Source organism: Mustela putorius, unplaced genomic scaffold (assembly GCF_011764305.1).
Source record: "Mustela putorius furo isolate JIRA1106 unplaced genomic scaffold, ASM1176430v1.1 tig00000905_pilon_pilon_pilon, whole genome shotgun sequence".
In the NCBI taxonomy this organism is placed as follows: Eukaryota; Metazoa; Chordata; class Mammalia; order Carnivora; family Mustelidae; genus Mustela; species Mustela putorius.
The window spans coordinates 3041319-3056481 of NW_025421511.1; the positions used below are offsets into that span (position 1 = coordinate 3041319).

The window sequence follows — 15163 nt, forward strand, 5'->3', positions numbered from 1 at the left end:
TCTGACATCCAATTAAGAATGTTAATTGCACAGGCTATGGAGAGAAAGACTTATCTTAATTGATGAGTATGGTTTGTTTCTGTGAGAAAAGTAGAATGGGCTTCAGAATAACTGGCAGTTTGGAAAGATAGCTTTGAAGTTTCTGAAAGAAAGACTCGGATGTAGATGGGAACCTGTTTTAGGCAAAACGTCATCTATTTGAAGAGTGCCTTTGTGGGATCTGGGGACCACAGTAGAGGGGCTGCATTTGCTTGTTTGTTTTGTGTTAATTTGGCTTGTTTAGTGATATAACCAGCTTCATCATTCAAAATCTCTAAAGTCAAATAATTTGGCAATCGCAATCTTGGTATTTCAAGTACCGTCGCAGGCACTGAGGGACCGTATTGGCAAGGCGCCAAGCAAGCATGGGTGCCCCCGAAGGCACCTTCTAGAAATCACTACAAGAACCTCGCAAAATCACCCTCATTTCCCATCTAGAAACTGAGGCTCATATTGATCCAGTGACTTGCTCCAAGCCCCAGTGCTCCATACTGGAAGTCCGTCATAGCTTTGTTTTGTTTGACCCAAAGACCCATGCTATTTTGGGCCTATGGGATGCACGAAGTTCTTTTGATTCGTCTGTGCAGCGTGGGTAGACATTGAATGACTTTATTACATTAAGGTAACAAGTTCTCAGTTGGTGAAATCTTGGCAGTCCTGGAATGAGCTACCGTTACCTCCCCTGGGTGCAGGAGCTCCGGAGCCAACATAGACATCATATCTGTGCAGATCTAGGTCTGACTCACTGCAGCTTTGTCTTGTCCTGAATTATGACCCTTGTTGAGAAGGAAAAGGCAGAGCTACCCATTATGACGAGGGTTGCACAGGAAACATTTAGCTTCCAATAAAGCAGCGGATATTTAAATTAGTGTAAGGAGCTCTCAGCAATCAGGCTGGGAAACAGGAGATTACAGGGCCTCTCTTCTTGGGACACAAACAGCAATACTGAAATCCGAATGCTCTGAGCAATCTGTCCCCTGGCTGGAGTCAACAGTTGAAGTTCCTTCTAGTACTGCAACATTGTGTTTTTACAGATTTTGTCTACCTGAGTGTGTGTATAGATGAAATTTATGCCACCATTTTCACTGCCTCTCACTCACATACCCAACTTTTCCACATACTTCATTTGTTGAATATGAATTCAGGCACTATTCTACAATGGGGATATGATCAAGGCAGGCAGTGTCTTCACTCTTGAAAGGGTTACATATTAATTACAAAGACAGGTAATTAATGAGTAAACCAGGAGACAGGATATGCTCACAAAATGATGAACACAATAAGGAAATAAGCAGAATGAAGGAGCAGTGATGTGGGGGGTTGTTGATCAAGATGAGTATCTGCCCTTAGCCAGCATGAAGAGATGTCAGAAATGGGAAGATCTGGGGGATGAGCATTTGGGTCAGATGGATAAGCATGTGCAAAGGCCCTGAGGTGCGGACAAGTGTGGTGTGTTCTAGGAAGGGAAATAAAGTAAGCAGACAAAACCTGCATGTGGTTATGACGAGAAACTCTACTGGAATGAAGAAAGATCATACTCCTTATATTAACACAGCCCAGGGAAAAACCCCTTCATCTCTGATAAGCAGTAGAGATTAGGCATCCATGGTTTATATGTCCTCGAAGAGCTACCTGCATAGCTGTGTTATCGGGCTGTGGAGGTTTTAAAGATGAACTGATTCCTTGGCCCCATCTCAGGCTCATGAGCCTCCGGCTTTTCTACTTTTTTTTTTTTCCTTTGCTCACACTGTGAGTAATCTCCCATAAGTGTTTGGGATTAAAACTAAATCAAGGACCCTAAGGCTCTCAGCTCCAGCAGGCAATATGCAGCTCCTCCTGGTACACTGAGAAGTAATGCTTTTAAACCTTCCTTCAGGACATGCTGTTCCTAGAAGATGCCTGAACACCTTAATTTTGAAACACCTTAATCAAAGTCCTAGGAAGGGCATTTTAAGTCGTGATCTCTGTGCAATTAATCATTTTCCAAATAATGCAGACCCTGAACTAATCGATGAAACTGTAGAAGATAATGCAGAGTTTAATGCATATTTGATTTGTTTACTGCTTCCAAAAGTACTTCTCTGATCAGGGAAACCTCCACTTCCATCACTGACATTTGAGGGCTCCTGATACTTGAAACGCCGGATCACATCAAAATATGTCATACTCCTTAGTCATTAAAGACAATGAAAAATTCAAATGGAGATTATAGTGAACTATTTCTTTTTTTAACTTTGGAGTTACTACCTTGTTACAGCAAGAAGAAGAGGCAATTTTTAGTCTTATAGCAAACCTACAGATGTGCAATGTTGTCTTTCCATAAAAATGCCAAAAGCAGAGAGGCTTTGGAGATCCAAAATCTGGTCTCACAGAAGTAAAATTTCCCTTGCATGGAAATGTGCATAAGATGGGACAAACGTAAATTGTTGCTTTCGCAGAGAGGCTAGAGGGATGAATGGAGGTGGCTGCTGGGTATAATAAATATGTTTAAAATTTTTTCCCAATTTGCATGGTTTTCCAAACAAATCACTGTGGTAATCGGCGCTTGTTGCAACAGGATATAAACTTGTTTATTCTCTTATGTCTGTCTTTACTGAGGTTTAGTTGTTATGTTCATAGAGCTTCCGCTCATTTTCTGTGTTTACGTACCAATTTATTTGTTCCTTGGAATGATACCAGACCACGGAGTTGAAATATAATTATGTAGTTGCCAAATCTCCTCACCTCCGGATTACTTTTTTGGCAGCCCCTGTGGTCATTGTCACGTGACCGGTGTCGGTGTTGGTAGATTTCAGCATGGGGTACCCTTTCCCTGTATGGCTACTTTCACTAATGAACAACACAGATCATATCTCCCCGGAGTCAGTGAGCTGAATCATGGAAGTCAAAAGACCCCGGACAGAAACTATTTGGTCTCAGAATGGGGTTTTACATACCAAGGGCATTATATTATCATAACTCTTTGTGCAGTTAAATGTAACAGCTAGCAGCCCAGAAGGCGGGCTAGCTCCCGTCTGAGAGGCTGTGCCAGAATTAAATGAGATAGTACACGCCGAGTTCTTGGCACCCGAGCTTTGCAAGAATTCCATCTGTTACTTCCTAAGAATGGGTCGTCAGGCCCAGAATTGAGGAAAACAACGGTGCGAGCAGCTGTGGAATGAGGAAGGCTTTCGTTTGTGCACACACTCGTTCGTCAGACGCGTGCGGCCGACCAGGATGCCTCACAGATCAATCATCCCAGCAAATACTTTCTTTTAGGAAATTCAAAGTGCGTGCTAAGTTGGGACACAAATTGGGCAGCAAGAGTGGTGGAGGGGTGCAGACCCCAGTGTGGTGACCCTTCAGAGCGGAGAGGTCACTTCACCTCAAAAACAGCAAGGGCAAGGTGCCATGTTCTCAGCTGAGTGCTTCCCAGGTAGGAAACTGTCGCACCGCACGAGACACCCAGGTTCGGCCAGGACATGTGTCGCATCCATGGGGACACCCTTGCTGAACACACGTTGGCTCTGCCCTCACCGGCACTCGGTTTTTCCAGGGGTCTTCTTGAGGCAGGGGTGCTCTTTGGGACCCTCTCAGAATCAAGGGCAGCATCAAGGAGCAAGCAAACGAAGCAAGACACGTCCTGGATCCAGTTCTGACCGGCTCGTGTGCATCCAACAGGCTGGCAAGTTGGCCGTCCTCAACACGCGATCGGGCAACACAGCGCTCCGTGATACCAGGCGAGGCAAGAGAAGTGTCCAGGAGTGGTGGCAGTAGTTCCCCTCGGGCGTGGGCCGTGAGTGATTTCTGTAGTTTTAAACGCTGCTTCATAGGGGCCTGGGTCGGTTTCAGAGAGGAGCGGAAGCCAGAGTCTCTGAAGGTCTGTTTCATCCCGGTTGTGTTGTGCGGTCGGAGCCACGCACTGTGGTTCCATGGCTGTTCCAGCTCAGGGACGTCTGCCTCCGGCACGGTGCTCATCTCCGGTGGGACAGCTGTGGTTTTGGGACGTGGTGGCACCAACACGAGTGTCTGGTGTCAGAAAGCCCTCCGTCATTGCTGAGAAACTTGGAAAGGCTCCCCAGCTCGATCCGCGTTTCCCTGTCTGTGCCCGCCATGCTGTGGGACTGCTGTCTGGCCAACCGAGGTTCTGTGTGAAAACGTAGTTTGAAAACAGTGCCTCGCTCCAAAAGTCTGAGAGCGAATTAAAACGCCTGCTGGTAATCCTCTGCGTTGGACGCCGTGGTGCTGAGGATCTCTAAATTGAGCAGAAATCTATACTAAATTAACTCTGTGTGGGTCCCTGATATATTTTGCTGATTACTTCAGAATGAGCGGAGTATTTCATAAGGTGTAATTTAACTGCTGGTGGATTTAGATACCAGGTTCTTTTGTTTTCCTGGCTTCATTGAGATATAACCAATATGTCACATTATTAGACACCAATCCCTTCGAATTCAGGCATGTATTGCAATGCTCTGACTGGGCTTGAACTGCAAATTTGAACTTTAGCACCTAACAGCTTGGGTCTGGATTCGGTTCTGTGTGTTTCTGCGAGATGTGCGTCGAAGTTAGGGGTGCCGTCCATGTGCGTGGACACACGAATTCCTTTTCTCCCATTGACACTGACGTTTGATGTTAAGGTAACTTCCAACAGCAGTACCTGAAGAAAGAAGACCATTAGGCATTTTCTTCTGCCATAATTGAGTTTTCAGTCTTGAAAAGAACAACATGATTCACTAAAAGATTAAACTTATCTGCAGATTACTTCAGTGCCCTTAGGAAATAAAACTTAAAAAAAGTACTCACAACTGATGCCCATTGAGCAACATATTAATGTGAGATTATGTTTACAGTATTTGAAGATGTGTCCATCAAGTTTTTTCCAGTTAAAATAATCTGCTTATGTTAAGCTATTTTTAAGGTCTGCATTTAAATTGAGAAGCATAGATTTAAGCTGTATAAAAAGGAAACATTTTTGAAATATTTGAGAGTTTTCTGTAGCGGGCAAGTGCCCATTACAGTGTAAGAACCCAGAGGGGAAAATCGTATAGGGGAGACAGACAAAACTCCTTGCTGGGAACGTTTAAGGAGGAACCCCAACCTTCGGATTTGCCAGTAGTGGGGCCACAGGCCAGACCCTTACTCTATATGTAACTTACGTAAATTCTGGATGCATGCAGATGCCGTGTGTCATCTGCATACATTCATCTATTTTTTATTTTATTTTATTCAACCAAAAGAACTTTTTGCTCTTAGAGCAATCCTTCTTTCAGACATACCTTACCGAGATACCTGAAGCAAATTCTGGTACCAGTGAGGGACGTCATCTCTAAGTTATTTGCATTCATTAATCATAATCACTTTACATCCTGGAAGTAACCGCTTGCAGAGTAATTTTAGTTTAATTATAGGTGGTGTCAGCCATTGCATATGGTGAGTGTGTTAGGAAGCATGAACCCCAATCAGCTCATGATGATGCTGAGGTCCACAGCTTTACGGTAATCGTTATTAAGGAGACGTCCTTCCAGGCAACATTAGTAGAGATTTTTAATTACTCTCAGGAGCTCTAGTCAATACCACCGTAGTCCTGATGCTTAGACAAATAAACGTGCGCTGTGTGGTGTTGTTCTTAAGAGTCGAGATGATTTAATGGGACAGGAGACAGTGAGTAACTGGCTGGCAAGTTCACAATTCCCTAGTGGGACCAAAAGGTGCTTGATGTGAAGCAGCATGGCGTCGTTGTTCCTACAAAGAAAGACCGGTGAAATCAGGATTTCTTTTCTTTTTTTTTTTTTTTTTTTTTTCCTGCACCACAAAATGGTGCTTCCTCTGCCTTTCGGATCAGCACTGGCCCAGGTGAGAAAGCAGTCAGGGCTGCCAAAGGAGTTCCATTTTATGATCCATTCGTCTCCTTCCAGTTTTGGCAAAACCCTACTCTGATTCTGAATCCCCAGCTGCCTCTAATCCTTATTTTTCTATTCTATTACCTTTTTCTTATTGATTTCTGAAGCTTGTTTATTGTATTATGAGCAAGCCATTTGTTGAATACCAACATCCCCGTGTTTCTGTTTCTTTTTCATTCTTTCCTTTTAGGAGTCTTACTTTTTGTGTTCTCTTTGAGAAGTCTTCGCTTACCCCACAGTTAAGAAGGTTTTTTATGTTGTTTTCTTTTGGCACTGGGACTGTCTTACAGTTCACATTTAGGTCTGCAATTCAATAGGATTTGATGTTTGTGTGCGTCGTAAGGGGGGATCGAGGCTTATTTTTCCCATTTGGATGTCCAGTTGCCCCAGGACTATCTACTGAAAATACCATGCTTTTTGCAGTGCAGTGCACCTTTGCTAAAAATCTAGAGTCCCCTCCATGAATTTGTTTTGGGGCTTTCAACTCTGTGCCATTGCCTGTGTTTCCAGGTTTGTCCCAATTAAACACTGTTCGGCTTATTACAGCTTCCTAATCAGATGGGGTCTCCAGTAGGACCAGATCTCCAGTTCTGTTCTTCAGGGCTGTCCCGGATGTTCTCGGTCCAGACACCCACATTAGAATTGACCTGAAAAGCCCCTACATTGTTTAGAATGTGCAGCCGAAGTGGAGAGTTACTTGAACTTTTGAGCAGTTCCCAAAGTTTTTGCCAGGGCCTGTGGAAAATTTATCTGTTGATCAAATGTGACTCATTCTTCAAAATGCGCGGTACTAATTGCGACCCACTACAACCTAAATGTTCTTCCATGGGGAAAATCTTAATACCTGATAATCTGGTTCAGCGTGATGGGTCTATAATAGTAGCTACCTTCCAGCTGACACTTTTTCTCTTGAATTTATTTTTCTTTCCTCCAATTTATAATCAAGTCTTCACTTTTTGATTTACTGTGAAGCAAGAATTGCTAGATAAACCAGAAAAGCTATTTTCCTTAAAGACCTTTCAAAACCCCACAGCTTTAATATCTACTTGTTACAGTGTTATTGTTAGATTTAAATTTAGTGGAAAATGGGCTTCTTATTAGTTCTTTGGTTTTAAACTCATAAATCCCTTTCATTAAATCTTTTTTTATTAAGGTTTAGCAAACTCCCACCAGCATTTGATAATATTCCTGGGAAAGACTTGACTCCCAGAGAGCTACTCCTGTATTTTTTTAACATGTAAAAATGTAGTCGCAAATAATCTCCTGTTTGCGGTTCAACAGTAAACGCCGAGATAATATTTGTATTCAGGTATTTACACTACATACAATAATCTGAGTGTGCCCCGGTCCCTCCCAAACTCTCCTATATTCTTTCTGTCAAAATATTTAAATACATTTAAGCATGTTGATGGGAAAGGTCCAGACGGAGAAGGATGCGAGCCCGCAGGCAGTTTTCAGAGCCCTCTTACTCACCAACACCAGGCGGAGCACAGCTGGAAGGATTTGGTCCGAGTTACTTTGTTTCCTCCCAGGATGGGGAGATTCGACGTTACGGTGATGGAAATGTGTTCGCCAGGGCAGTTCAAAGGGCCGGGCTGTCCTGACATTCTTTCTGGCTGGTTGACCCACACATCGCCGTGGAAGGCTCACGATGAGAAGTGACAGAACAGGGCATGTCCCTAAAGTTTCCTACGCTAGATGTGGGAAGGAGAGAAGAGAGGAGGTGGGAGAAACAGGAGCAGAAAGAGGAGCACAAGCAGGCGGTTGAAGGAGGAGGGTTGTCAGGCCGGAGAGGTCCTGGGGAGGTCCGGAAGGGAAGGGTCCTGGGGTCTATCTGGTAATAGGAACGCAGCGGACGGGCAGGCAAGCGGCTGTCCCTAATCTGCCAGACACTGTCCTTTCGCCACAAGTCCTTGTCCATTGAATCTTGGGGCTACAATTTACAAACCCTGTGATCTTCTTTTTGTGATTTGATGAAGACTTCGTTATATAGGTATGGTCCGTTAACAGGCATCACTGGCCATTGGCGGTTGATCTAGCCTCCAGCACCTGTCCCTTTCTGGGAGGTCAGGGTGATGGGACTGAACGTTCCAAACCCTCGAATCACTTGGTTGTTTCCCCTTGCAACTGGCCCCCAACCTTCCAGGCTTTCCAAAAGTCGTCTCATTAACATGACACAAGACCTTTTTTTTTTTTTTCTTACATTCCTTAGGAAATGCCAAAGGTTTTAGGAGCTCTGTGCCAAAGGGGACAAAGACCAAAATCTACTTCTTCTTATACATCTTATTATAAATCGTAATATCACAAAGGTCCATCTTGAACAGTAAGAGCAATCCTAATTCAGCCTATCTGAGGGAAGTTCAAATAAGAAAGGGGAACCGAGTGTGGGATACCCTGCATCCTGCTTAGGCAAGCCTGACTCTGAGCCTTTCTTTAATGGCATCCATCGCAAGGATATCAGTCCCCCTCCTCTGACAACTGCTGAATCCTGGCCAGGAGAAAGGAAGACACGGATGAGGGGATGTCCCTTATTCTAATGGGTTGCTCCTTCATTTCTGCATAATTTAAATTCTCTCATTTTACGCCTTTTCTTTCAAACTGGGTAGATTTCAGCAGTGATGTTCATTCTTTGCTTTTAGGACTTTGCCAGTGTAGGCAGGAATAGATTGAACACGGAGTGTGGTTTTTGCTGATGGTTTACGTTGCTTCAGGTTGCGGTCATATGATAGCTTGTGTGTGCACGCGTGTGTGAGTGTGCGTGTGCTTGTGTGTGTGTGTTTAGCGTGGTTTGTGGATTTGTCAGTGTCGTTTCTCTGAGCAAGGAACTTAAAGGCAGAGTTTTCTGGCTTCAACATGATGTTGTAGCAGATCATTGACACCAAATTTGCTTCACGAATGTGGCAGTTTGGTATCCATGAAGGCGTACTTGAAAATTACAGAAAACTTTTTTCTCAAATTTCTAATACGAGTTCTTAAATGTGTGTATTTAACTTTTTGCCTTGCCCCCCCCCCCCCACCTTTTGGCACTGGAGAACACTTTCGCAATTCATCATCCCCCATTTGTGCACAAAAGGTCACAAACTAAGTCTTTTATAAAAACTAGCCAAATGATTGGAAATGAAGAAAAAAAAGTCACAGAGTAAAGATAGGCCAAAATAATATGCTGTTTTCTTGTGTGCCTTCTTTTTCAGGTCAGAACTGCGGCGGTTTAGTCCAGGGTCCCAACGGCACCATCGAGAGCCCAGGGTTTCCGCACGGCTATCCAAACTACGCGAACTGCACCTGGATCATTATCACAGGAGAACGCAATCGGATACAACTGTCCTTCCACACCTTCGCCCTTGAAGAAGATTTTGATATTTTATCGGTGTACGACGGCCAGCTCCAACAAGGGAATTTGAAAGTGAGGTAAAGTACTGCCTCTTTATATCACACGTCAGGCAGCCCTGCGGGACTTAGGTTCTGGAAGTCAGTTGGAATGACCTGAGTTTAATTATCAGAAAATGTTAGTTACAATAAAAAGTAGACTTTTGTGCACACTTTTTTAATACTTGAGAACTTGTTATTGAAAGCAGTCATTGCCTTCATTTATAGATGTCAAATGGTCACAGATCTGTAAACGCTGTTGTCAAGGTAATTCCAGGCAAGTTACAATACACCATTGTTTTTAAGCAACTGCGGATGGGAGAGAGAAGTCACAGAGAGGACGGATGGGGACGACCCGGAGAACAGCAGAAGGAGCTTCTGCACTGTCAGAGAGCACACTCAAGACAGAGAGTCGGGGCGTGGGTGGGATAAAAACATGAGAGAATACTGAGCTCCTCAGAGAATTTGTGGTTCTCACAATCAGGATATATTCCATTCCCCATCAGTTTTCTCTTCCGAGCTATGATTTCTACCATAAAGAAAGAACAAAAATTTTCTGGGATGATTTTAAGGTACTTTTTTTTTTTTTTTCCCCATTTATCAGCCAGAAAAGAATTGTGCCTGTGCAAGTATATCCTTTTTTTTTTTTTTTTTGGTTAAAGGAGAGAGGAATGTCCCTTTCAAATAGATGGGAATTTCTTAGGTAAACTGCTAAACATATTTAAATAAGGCAAATGAGGCTTTATCTTCTGGCTTTAAAATTTTATACTAATTAGAGATTGTTGAATATATGAAGTTTTGTAGAAAAATGGACAGTGGGCAGAGAAATTTACTGCTTAGATAAATAAAATGGCCTTGTTGCTATTGTCAACAGAATTACACACAAATCCAATGCTTTATATTTTATTTTGTGGATTGAGAAAAGTCTCCTCTGACCACAGACAATTGTACATCTAGTTAATATATTAATAATTAAGATATATACAAGTTAATATATTAAATATATAATGATATGCTTTATTTATACTTTCTTTATGCATTTTTAGATATACAACACGTTTTGTTTTTTTCTGGGTCATTTACAATATCTGTGTCTGTGTCTAGAAACTCTTTGCCTTTTTGTCACATATTGCACAGAACTATCTCTTTTTATGAATGACCTAGGTAAGCTTTTCCCTGTCTAACATGTATGGCCCTCATTTTGGGTGTTGAGGAAAGTTTCTACAAATATAATCCTTGGTAATTTGATATAAGATTTCTTACCCACTTCCTGCTCTTCTAAAGATTAGTTATTTACTAGTTTTTCTTGCAAATAAGTTATGATACTAGAGAATGGTGGTATGTTGTAACAATAGAAAGAATTGTAATAGAAACTGCAGATGTAACATTTAAAAAATAGCATAAACGATGAATTTTGGAACACTGAAAAAAATTAAATTAACTTAAATTTTAAAAAACAAATAAAAAATAGAGAATCAAATTTATTGTAATATCATCATATAACTTTTTTTCAAAGCAATTATTTCTCTTTCCATTAAGAAAATTCTCCATATGTACTCTATAAAGATACTTCTCTGTCAATGTTTCCTATTTTATTTTAAAATCTAAAAATATTTTTATTTTAATATGTATTATTTATTTTACATTTTTATAATGTTTTATAACTATTTGAATTTATAATTTTATCTTAATTCCTATAATTCTACCTTATTCTAAAGGAAATCTGCTACAATGTTGATTCCCTATCTTTAAACAATTTATATCCTTACAGTGGCCTTATGACCACTTCATATGTTAACTCCAACGTGTAGAAAACAGCATTCCTGTGATCTTCAATATTTTAACAAGATAGCAGTGGAAATATGAAGGTTGAGTAACTAGATTCATTGCATTTTATTTCAGTGAATAGTATATAAATTGCTCTCAGTACCTCAAAGAGCTTTATAAATGTAGGTGAATAATAGGAATGACATCATGACTTTTTTACTGACATAGATACTTTTACTAAAGAAAGCAAAGCAAACAAGCTGATAAGAAAAATCTCCTTCGGTTCATGTAAGTTACTCAGTTACCTACAATTTTTTGTTTGAGACAGAGGACAAATATGTCACATTTCTGCCTGTTTCCAGTCCTTAAGGTGAGGAAAATGCTTTCATCCATTAAATTCTGTAATCTATCTTATATCTCCATACTTGGACTGCCTTTTGGGGACAGTCTGCGGGCAGAGGGGAGATCTTCTGAGGACAGAAATCACCAGGGCAGGTATCATGACACAAATAGGCAAATCAGATCAGGAACAGGATGCCACAGACGGCTCGGTGCTAGGAGTCTCCACTCACATAACGTTTTGGATAAAGAAGGACATGAAATAGAAACATGGACATTGTTAAGATGGTTGCAACATTTCAAGACTGGCTGATTCAAATAGAATCAAATTCTAATTAACGAGGGGAGGAAGCTTCTCGTCTCCATGCTTGCTACCTGTTTCCCATTAGGTCTTGGAACGGGTGTCTAGTTCTGGAACATGGCCAGCTCAACAGAGACCGCAGCTCTGGCATTCTAAGGCTGTTTTCGAAGAGGACTGATGTCTGTCCTGACGCACTGAGTTGTCACGGATGTTCTTTCTTAGCTCTAACCCAGTCGGCGCTGCTGCACAGCAGCTGTCCTTAGTAGTTCAACATGGATAGCAACAAAACACAGTAAATTTTTTTTTTCAAGAACGTGAGAGTTTCATTATAAAGAAATCTTTTTTGCTTAACCACAATGAAGAAAATTTTTCCAAATTGTATACGATTTAGATTTAACTGCTAACAGAACCTAGGATGTGGAGGGTAGAATTGTTGATATTCATGTTGTAATTTGACCTACAGTGAAGACTAACTATATTATTTACCCTCTGGAAGAAAAAAAAGTCTTTATTTTTAAATATTTTTAAAATATTTGTTTATTTGTCAGAGAGAGGGATTGCGTGAGAGAGCGCCAGCCGGGGGAGCGGCAGGCAGAGGGAGAGGCCGGCTTCCCGCTGAGCAGAGAGCCGGATGCGGGGCTCCATCCCAGGACCCTGGAACCATGACCTGAGCTGAAGGCAGAGGCTTCACTGACTGAGCCACCCGGGCATTCTGAAAGAAAGAAAGAAAAAAATAATAAATTAAAAAAAAAAAAAAATCTTTGAAGCAAAACAGAACAAAGCAAACGACAACAGAAACCCGACATACAATGTATGTTATCGGCTTGAATTATTTATACAACTCAGACAACAGACATGATGCGCTCCGCCCTCAGTAAATCGGTTTTAGCATGGAGATAGGGAAAGGTCGATTAAGGCTTCTCTTAAACCCAAAAGAAGAGTTTTGACTCAAAATTAGAAATAGAAGGGTGCTCCTTGAGGGGCACGTGGCCGGCTCGGTGGGAAGAACATGCAGCCGTTGGGGTGGGTGGCGGGCTCCGCTGGTGAAGGGGCCGTCTTCAGCTCAGGTCATGACGTCGGGGTCCCGGGATCAAGTCCCACATCTGGCTCCCTGCTCAGCAGGGAATCTGCTTCTCCCTCTCCCTCTGCTGCTCCCCCTGTTGGGGCTCACACTTGCTCTCTCTCTCTCCAAGAAATGAATAAATAAAATCTTAAAAAAAAAAAAATTAAAAGAAGAGCGTGTCTGTCGTAGTGAGTTCAAGCCCCACACTGGTCTAGTGATTATTTAAAAAAGAAGGAAAACATCGGCTCTTTGAATTACCTCGACTTAAAACAAGTGATTTTTATGACCTATCACATTATCGCTATTTTGTGACTCTTTACCCCTTATAGACTCTGCCCCCGTCTTGCTTCTCAAGTTCCCACACTGCAGCCATGTCGTTGTAAAGTCTTACACTTCATATTCTAGAACATCCCTTCGTTAGCCACAACCTGCTTTGTTCCTCACAAAAGCGGCTCCAGTGAAGCCCCTTCTATCATAGAGGGGGATTTGGGTTGACCAGTACGCCGACACGGGCCGTTCTTGTCCTAGGCTCATGCCTCCCCACCTGGAAACACTCACTGCAGCCCTGCCACATTCTGTAGTGCCGGTAATAGAAGCATTTCTAGAAACAGGGCCCTGATATTGAAGGAACGCAGTAACCTGACCCTGACTACATGTCTGACCTCGAGTCTCTTGTACTCATTTCTAATTCTCTTTGTCTACTTGGGCTGCATCACAGAACACCAGACCCTGCATGGCCTTTAAAAACAACAGACATTTATTCCTCATAGTTCTGGAGGTTGTAACTTCAAGATCAAGGTGCTGGCAAATTTAATGTCGAATGAAGGGCTGCTTCTTGGTTCATAGGTGGTTGTTTTCTCCTGTGTCCTCGTGTGGCAGAAGGGCCACGGTAGCTCTTCAGGGTCTCTGTTGGAAGGGCATGCATCTCATTCCCGGAGCCTTCCCCTTATGCCCTAACCACCTCCCACAGAGCTCACCTTCAAATAGTGTCTGTTACATTGGAGGTTAGGATTTCAACATAAGTATTTGGGAGCAGGGTCGCAAACATTGTCTACAGCACTGTGGGAGCTCATGATGTAGTGGAATGGATCTGTGAGTTATTCCTTGATCTGATTTTGGGAGAGTGTGTCGATCATCTCTACTTCCTCATCCTTCCTTCTGCTCACCTAAATGATCTCCTACTTCCAAAACCCACTTCGCATTATACCTATTTCAGAAAATTCTCCCTGTGCATACACATTATGAAATGAAAACACCCCCTGAAGTTTCATTTTTTTCTAAGCTCTTTCAACACTTCCCACTAACATAGACCTTGAAGGATAGGCTCCTTTGAAATTACACCAGCTCCAAAGTTGTTGTTGGGGTTGTAGATCTGTGTGGAGTATGTCAAGTAGAACATATGCCTTTTGAAGCCAAAGACATGGGTCATGAGTGCGTTTCTCTGGTGATGGTGGATATGTTCACTTAGCCTTTCTCCTCTGGATAAGCACGAGTTAATTGTCCAAGAGAGAGATTGTTATCCAGTAAGATACTCCATATCTCTAAATATGAAGTAGTGAACTAGTGTTTTTTGTCTCCAAATCAGAAAATAATTGAAGTTGCTATCAACCTCCAACTGTGATAACATTATAATATCAAACTTGGAGTAGAAATCTCATTATAACCTCAATAAATGAGTGAAAGTGAACCTATGGAGGGAAATTGTGGCATGCATATGTGGGAAATCAGAATATATTATTCCACAATTATTGCAGCATACAAGAAAATAGGTTTGGCAGTGCTTGACTCTCCTGTGACTTAGACAAGATTATCCCTTGTTTTCTGCAATGATGATGATAAGAAGCTAGAGATTAATGTGATAAGGCCATCCCAATGAAGAGATCATTAATAAGTGTTGTTAAAATATCACAGTTTTCTCAAGCTTTTTTTTCTGAACTGTAATCATGGGTTTGAATGCATTTAAATTAGCTAAGAAACCTGTGTAATATTAACTATATCTGGTGTTTAGAACATGAGGACTTTGGAGAGCTAAGAAGGGGTTTTAATTGCACCCAGAATAGATTAGTCTTGAGATCTAGCAATGCCTAAATTCTGCCTTTCCATCCCCCGTTGCTGGTATGAGGTCCCGGCGGAAACACTCACAGATCAATAGATAAAAATCAAAGCATCATTTTATTTTTAACTGGGGTGGTGACTCATGCTGCAATTGAGACTCAGATACGTGTCGTGCAAAGTGGGCATAGGAGATTCTACAGCGCCCGGAGTCCCATTCTAACACCAACATGGATCTTGACGCCGTATCCTCTTCAGCCAGCCTTACGGTCAGGAACGACCGCACCAGCACCTGGCGAGGGAGGGAGGGAGAGCTCGGAGAGAGGGGCCTTGTAGTCAGAGCAGAGCGCGAGA

The 15163-nt window shown here is 42.1% G+C and overlaps 1 protein-coding gene across 1 annotated transcript in view; it reads left to right on the forward strand.

The window, feature by feature from the left end:
- CSMD1 (CUB and Sushi multiple domains 1) overlaps positions 1-15163 on the forward strand; it is a 1951187-nt gene that overhangs the window by 351665 nt on the left and 1584359 nt on the right. The window contains exon 2 of the mRNA XM_045086171.1: positions 9113-9329. Coding sequence (XP_044942106.1) covers positions 9113-9329 — 217 coding nt within the window. The remainder of the gene's footprint in view (positions 1-9112; positions 9330-15163) is intronic.